Here is an 8,117-nt window from a genome sequence, read left to right as displayed (position 1 = left end):
GTTTTTTAAGGTCCTACATAGGAAAAGTAAAGTGGTCACAACTTGATTATTCAATTCTCTGTTCAAAAGTAAGTGACCCCCCATGTTATGTAACTTCCCAGTGTCGTACAAGCATCAAATTTGGCGTGACTATTCTTTAGATCCCGCATAAGAAAATTAAAGGGGTCACAACTTGATTTTTAATACTAAGTGAAAAAGTAAATGAACCCCTATGTAATGTACTTAATGTAATTCTCCAACTACCCGGCGTCGTACAAACTTGAGATTTGGCGCGACCATTCTTTAGGTCCTAAATAGGAAAAGTAAAGTGGTCACAACTTGATTATTCAATTCTAAGTGCAAAAGTAAGTGACCCCCTATGTTATGTCACCGATGTCGTACAAGTATGAAATTTGGCACGACCGTTCTTTAGATCCTGCATAAGAAAGTAAAGGGGTCACAACTTCATTATTCAACGGTAAGTGCAAAATTAAATTAACCACTATGTAATGTACTTAATGTAATTCTCTAACTTCCCAGCGTCGTGCAAACTTGAAATTTGGCACGACCATTCTATAGGTCTTAAATAGGAAAAGTAAAGGGGCCGCAACTTGATTATTCAATTCTACATATGCAAATTTACAAGGGCAGCTAATCCCAGTCAAAACTTTGGGAAATTTACTGCTAGGACCTTCCAAACTAATAAAATTAAAAAATACCTTTTATTAAATTCCTTTAGAAGAAGAACAAAACAAATACAAACAAATAAGGGGAAGATTAGGATTAAGAAGGCCACTAGTGACTAGTGACCAAACAGGTTGGAGTCGTATAATAGGACTCAACCTTAAAAACCGACAGCAACCGCCACTTCTGAAATATGAACAATGGGAAATCGAGTCATGTGATGAAGCTCAATTGATGTACAACATTGATCATAGATCCAGAAAAGTGATCAAATAAAGTAGAATCACTCTAAATCTGGTATCCTAATGTGCGTCGTATAGTGGGAAGGACTTGTACATAAGGAGTTTGCTCTTAAAGCAAAAAATGCGCGTTACCCAATTCAATTCTACATATGAAAGTAAATGACCCCCTATGCAATGTAACTAATAACACACATCTGAACCTCACACACATGAAAGTTGCTACATCCATTCTTTCCATCCTAAATAAGAAAAGTAAAGGGGTCGCAACTTTAATAATCAATTCTAAGGGTGCCTACCCACTAGCGTTTTTTTCCACTGCAAATTCGCTGAGTTTTTTTTTCCAATTGTCAATGGGACTTTTTAATGTTAAAAACGCAATGCAACTTGTGTTTTTGGTGCGTTGCGTTTTTACGATTAGAAAGTCCAATTGACAATTTGAAAAAAAAAATGCAGCGAATTTGCAGCGGAAAAAAAACGCTAGTGGGTAGGCACCCGAAGTGTGAAAAAAACTGCGAGAGACCTTAAAGCAGAGGAAATGATTTGTATACTGAGGAGAATCTACCTCACCTCCACGTGTATATACTGAGGACAAGCTAACACTCCTCTAGGTGTATATACTAAAAACTATCTAAATCACCTGTGTGCATTTACTAAGCTGAAGAAAGCAGGCATGACCTGCAGAGATGGAGCATGCCTTTAAGCCAAAGAAGGGGCTGCAACCTCCAGTCTGGGGGTAATTTTGAATAAAAAGGTGTATTACCTTTAAGGGGAAAGAGTGAGTTTCTTTCTCTAGGCGTTCAAACTCCATGCCATAGCGCAGGAGTTTAGAAAAAACAGCTAGAAAATCGGTCCTGCCTGATCTTTTCTGCATGTTGTTAATACGAACTCCAGCCATATGTTTACTGCTGAACACAGAGAACAGTAGCAGAGGGAGAAGCAGCACCTCCTTCTGCATCTACACCTCCCATCTCGGAAAAGCAGGGGGGGACATGGAACTTCTGGTGGGATCATTGGGGTGGCCAGTCCAACATAATCAGAGCTACAATCACGAAGGGCAGCAGTAGCCACCACAGCAACAGCCACTGCAATTACAGCTGATGCGGAAGATCCATCATTCGCTGCTGCAGTTCCTGCGGCAATAGCCACACCCACACATCTTGCTCCCCACCCATAGCTTTCCACAAGTCATCGGATTCAGCAAATCATCTAGCCAATGGACAGGTAGCTTGAGGACGGTTGACTGTAAGGATGACTGTAACTTCTTCAGATACAGGATGGCAGGTCGCTGCTGTCAGTTGCTTCCTGACCTCTGACAGTATTTAATGTTATAGTGTCACACTGTGGTGGCATTCATTGGCTCTGGCAGACCCCTGCCCAAACTTGGAGGCTGTGATTGGCTTACAAGATGCTCACCTCCTCTGTTCACCCACCATGATCAAGACAGGGCCTGTTTCTTTTTTTGCCCACTTTCTCTGCCCACTGCTGGTTCCCAATTTCATTTTTTTTTTCCTACCCGCAAGCTCCCTATGCCAGCAGTGGGCCTCTAAAGAAAACCTGGCTCCTCCAACTTCCCTGACAATATACACATAAAATTGGCAACAGTAACATGTCATTCAGAAAATATCCATTATAAAACCCCCTATCATAGATGTGTATAAAGCGTGCAGTTAATTTTATGTGTATATTGATTTTATTTTTTTAACAGCTGATATACCCGGCTTCGCCTGAATTAATTTGGTCCTGGTGTTTTTCTGGTGTTCACACGGAAAATCTTATGAAGTCGTCGTTACTTTAGAGATACCGAGGAAAAACATGTTCACCATTTTGCATGGTTCTTGGCGTTACCCAGGTAACACCACGTGGAGGTAACCATGCGACGTTTCCTTTATTTAAAATAAAAAATAAAACTAAAAAGATTTGTGAAAAACAAATAAGAAAACAATTGAATTTTAAAAGGAAATAACAATTCCTCGTTAAAACTAAAAAGGTAGTTTTTTGCTGTAAATAACAAATATGAATGTAAAATACTAAACTTAGGAATCTAACTCTCAACATAGGTAAGGTTAAAACTTTGCTTAAAAGAAACATTTAAAACTTCCCATTTTTCATAAATTTTACAAATAGAAAACAAATAATGGTATTAAGTGGTGAGGGCCTCTTTGTACACTATGTTGGCAGTTTCACCCCCCGGAGCCAGTATGAACAGGTTACTTGGCTGGCCGACTCGGGAACACGCGATATAGAACTGTCCATGAGAGAAACAGCCCTGTCTCACATCTATACCTGCCTTTGTCACTGACTGCCCCTGTGACTTGTTAATAGTCATGGCGAAGCATAATTTAATGGGAATTTGAAGCCGCTTAAATTCAAAAATGTAGTCTGAAGGGATTATAGGTATCCGTGGAATAAACACTGTTTCACCTTCACCACAGCCTGTGAACACAGTCGCCTCAATAACATTCGTCCGCAGTGTCTTTATTTGCAGCCTTGTTCCATTACACAGTTTGGGAGGGCTCAAATTCCGTAACAACATTATGGGCGCTCCAACCTTGAGAGTAAGACGGTGAGCAGGCATTCCTGGCGGCTCCAGTGTATTGAGAAACTCAACAGGATAGTTGACAGCATCATCACTGTTCAGAACTGAGTCAATCGACTTGTAAACAGTCTCACTTCCACCAAGGCGTTCCAACAAACAATGATTTAACTCAGAGGCAGAAGCGTTTGTAGGTGTTAACAATGCTCTTTCTCGTAGCCAAGAGGCAGGTTTCTGTCTGAGGTGTTTAATGTCAGGATATATTTCTGCTATGAGACTGTCTACAGAGTTGACAGTAGTACACAGGTTTGGTGGGATCTTAAGGATGCTATGGATGTTGTTAAGATCTCCATTGCCTATTTTTAACAGAAGATCAGCAAATTCGCCGGCATTGATGTCACCCCTCAGATAAACCCTCATATTTGTAGAAAGAGATCATTTTTCTACCTTTGGCCAAAGGAAGGAACTCTTGAGGCAAGCATTGACCTCATTAGTACGAGTACCTCGGGGCATGACAGGTAAAGTTTGCCTGAAGTCTCCTGAGAACAACACTGTGACTCCTCCCATAAGTTTGTTGGTGTTACGGAGATCTCGAAGAGTGCGGTCAACTGCCTCTATTCCGGCTTTATGCGACATTGTACATTCATCCAACACTATAAGTTTACAGTCTTGGAGTACTCATGCAAGGTCACTCTGCTTCGAAATACTGCAGACTGGGGCTTCAACTCGATTTAAATTTAATGGCAGCTTGAAGGTGGCGTGTGATGTTTTTCCTCCCTGTAGTAGTGTAGCAGCAATGCCTGAGGATGCTACAGCGATTGCAATGTTTTTTGTGCTCCTTACTTTGGCCAACAACAAATTTATCAAATAGGTTTTTCCAGTTCCTCCTGATGCATCCAAAAAGAAGACTTTGTTTGAATTAGACTCAACACTTTGTAGTACTTTATGGTAGACAATCTTTTGGTCATCAGTAAAGCATGCTTCATGTTTTGTCACTGTGTCTTTCAGTATTGCAACATCGTAATTAATTTGCTTCAGATATTCTCGGTTTTCCAAAATGTCATCAGTTCGTATTGCTTCTGGTAAGCTATACTCTTGTAAGGTTCGACCTCCCAAAGACAAAATGATGTCTTCCAGCAAAATCAAGGTCTTGTTATAAATATGCTCTTTATTTTGTATGTTTATTTCTTGATTATGTCTCTGCACTTGCTGCAAGATATCCTCAGAGAAATTGTCTTTGTGAGTCTCCCACAACAGCAATGGCTCCGACACCTGACAAAAGACCACCATGATGGCAAACAATTCCCTCAACCTAACTGCTGAATGAGACAAAGCTGCTTCTTCCAATGTTTTGTTCCAATGACTGTCATCCTCAAGTAAGCCGAGTGACTTACATGCTGACTGGAATGTTAGATGAAGCACACCGTCAACAGTTTTTAGATGACTGAAAGATGTGGGGCCCCGAACCTCATGCAGTAGCAGTCGCAAATGGTAACATTCAGAGTTATTTGGATGCACTGTATAAACTCTACCAAGAACTGTGTCTTTTTTCACTCCTGGATATCCGATAACACATGTTCCTTGTTTTCTTCGAACAAATCTATCTTTTTTTCATAAATAGAATGAAGGAACTTCGTGGTATAGGAGGTTTCTTGCAAAGCCATCAACCTTACACAGTTCAAAAAATCCTATAAGAGTAGTTTTTGAAGGGGTGTTAATTTTATCTATTGCATTATCTGCAGTGAAATAGACTCTTTGCCCATTTTCCAGATGAACCGCAAGGTGCATTACTGAAGGGAATCTTTCATGGATTTGAAAAGAAAAAATACGCCAAATGGCTTCAGAACTGCTAATATAGCGACCTGTCTGGTATATCTTTATTTCATCACATTCATTCTCCACTGCGAATGTGGCCTGATCATTACCTTTATTCACATACTTGCAAATATATTTAATGGATTTGACAGAATTGCAGTACTCAACATTGATGTGTGCATTAAAGGTGCGGAGAAGAACAGGATTAAAAGGAACTACCCAGCTGTTATCAAGTACCCAAGTCCCTTGAGCCTTCTCAATAGTTACTGTAAACCCACCCTCACTTGGCGATCTTCTTCTGTACTTCGGATACCCATCATTACCAGTCTGGGTCTCACTGAGAAATGGCTTGGGGTACCTCTTGGAGCACTTGCCATCCTTTATGCACTGGGAATGTGTGTTGAAGTTTCCACATGGCCCATGTATCATATTACGTTTAACAATGTTGTACAGAATAGGATCTTCTTTTGGATTTGGTATCTCTGCACAAATTATATTGTCAATCCGGTCTGGTGTGATTGCATTTTCAAGCCATAACAAAATATGAATGTGAGGGAGAACACGTTTCTGCCATTCTACAGAATACATTTAACATCTGGGCTTTCCAAAAAGACTCCCTTTGGTTAACAAACTCATAATCTTTTTAACTTTAAGATGGAAAACTTGACTTGTGATGTCATGACGATGCTGGGGTTTCTGCCTGGGCAGTAGAGCTTCTGTAATTTCTGTCCATTTTGGGTTACACGTAAAGGTAATGAATAAGTCTGGACGGCCATAGTGACGCATCCTGGGTACGTTCGTGCATGTACCGTGGTCCTCCTGTGAATGACGATGGCAAGATAACAGCCTGGCCCAACTGTCTGATGTCTGCATCATTTTTATCAATGGCGTCTTTGAGGTGAATGTAACTTTCTGCTCTCAATGTTTTCTGGTTATTTCGGATGAAATTTAACCTCTCTGTTTCTATTTTTGCATACATGTCCACCAAAAACTGGCTAAGCAAGGATCTACGGTGGAATATGTGATTTTGTTTATTCTGTCTTATCATTAGACGATCACGATACGCATAAAAATTCAAAGCTGAGATTGTTTTGTTAAGTGGCTGTTTCGTGGTAGGATGTACCTGAGGCAGAGATATGGAATAGCCATCTTCTCCATAGCAAAACATAATTGGGTACTGTAAAGCATCATATGATCGATGAATTTCGCTGATTCTATGAAGTTTGCTGTCTGTAGCTTGCAAAACAATATCCCTTTTTTCAAATGTTTGGCCTACTATGACGACTGCAACTTCATTGACTGTAGGTTTGTTAAAACAGCCCTTATGAGCATTTACAGGATTTCTTTCAGCATGAATGACTATTTGAAACTGATCCTTGTCATCACTGGGTAGACTTTCCACTGCAGATTTAAAGTCTTTAATGTACAGGTTGCAGTCATGAAGCATTCTTTGAAGCTGTCGAATCAAATTAGGATTGACAACAGATGCATTTTTACATCTTATATTAATTTGTTCTTCTTCATCACCGACAAAATAAATTTGTAAAAACGTATGCTGATGTTCAGGAGATGGCAATAAGCTACCTATTAAGTGGTAAACCTGTCCTTGAACTTTGAAGGTAGGCATGAAATTTCCTTCCACAACCTGCTTAGCTCCAAAAGAAGTCATTTGGAAAGCACTGTTGTATTTTCGGATTGAATTTAAAAAGTGTTCACTTTCAGGATGTTCCCCTATGGAAAGAGAATTAAGAAGTATGGGTTGGTCTCTAAATGGAGGAAGTTGAACTTTACCACTACAACAGCACATTCCAGGAGTCTCATCTTTCCACTTTAGAGCTTCACAGAAAACACAAACAGTTTCCATACTTCCTATAGTGACAGATGGATCACTTTCATATAAAATATCAGGATCATATGTAAATCCAGAATTTTCCTTTTTACTCCAAACTTGCTTTTTACGCTGAAGTCGTTTTTCATTGTGTGGATCATATCTGGAAACAGGGTCTCGATTAACATGTGGATGAGTCTGGACATATTTTGCTGCAGCATCTTGATGAACTTTAGGATTTGACCCAATGTACTTTTTAACACAGGCTCTATTTACATCAGGGTGTTGTTGACTATTTTTAGTTACTGCCTTCACGTTTACATCAGGGTGTTGTTGGGTGTATTTAGCAACTGCCTTCACGTTTACATCAGGGTGTTTTTGGGTGTATTTAGCAACTGCCTTCACGTTTACATCAGGGCGTTGTTGGGTGTATTTAGCAACCGCCTTCACGTTTACATCAGGGTGTTTTTGGGTGTATTTAGCAACCGCCTTCACGTTTACATCAGGGTATTTTTGGGTGTATTTAGCAACTGCCTTCACGTTTACATCAGGGCGTTGTTGGGTGTATTTAGCAACCGCCTTCACGTTTACATCAGGGTGTTTTTGGGTGTATTTAGCAACTGCCTTCACGTTTACATCAGGGTGTTGTTGGGTGTATTTAGCTGCTGCGTCTCTATGAGCTTGTGTATTTTTTTCAGTGTACTTTGCTACAGATTTGCGATGGACTTCAGGATGAGTTTTTGCATATTTTGATGCAGCGTCTCGCTGCTGTTTTTCCTGGCAGCATCTGAAAATTTCCCTTTGTACCTTCGGCGTTTTGGTTTAAGGGACCTGTCTTCATCTGAACTGTTTACCTCATATTTTTGTGTCTTAGCAGATGTTGCCACACTTAGTGTGTGTTCTTTGACAGTTTCAGGTAAGGCTACAACTTCTTCATAAACGTCAAAGTGACCATTGCTAAAATCCTCACCGCTGAATCGAAGTCTTTTGACAGGCCTCCCTTCTTGACCAAAAGCATGACACAGTTTGTTTTTAT

At 40.1% G+C, this 8,117-nt stretch overlaps 1 protein-coding gene and 1 pseudogene across 1 annotated transcript; both read right to left on the bottom strand.

Moving 5' to 3' along the window:
- Positions 1–3,873: 3,873 nt before the first annotated feature.
- Positions 3,874–4,728, bottom strand: LOC136628881 (ATP-dependent DNA helicase pif1-like). Its single transcript, XM_066604974.1, is given in 1 exon segment — positions 3,874–4,728. A coding segment is annotated over 1 exon segment (855 nt).
- Positions 4,729–5,049: 321 nt separating this feature from the next.
- On the bottom strand, positions 5,050–7,117 carry LOC136628880 (uncharacterized; annotated as a pseudogene).
- Positions 7,118–8,117: the final 1,000 nt, after the last annotated feature.

This window comes from Eleutherodactylus coqui, chromosome 5 (assembly GCF_035609145.1).
Source record: "Eleutherodactylus coqui strain aEleCoq1 chromosome 5, aEleCoq1.hap1, whole genome shotgun sequence".
NCBI classification, from domain to species: Eukaryota; Metazoa; Chordata; class Amphibia; order Anura; family Eleutherodactylidae; genus Eleutherodactylus; species Eleutherodactylus coqui.
Note: the sequence above shows the minus strand (reverse complement) of the source record. Positions and strands in the feature narration are given on the sequence as shown.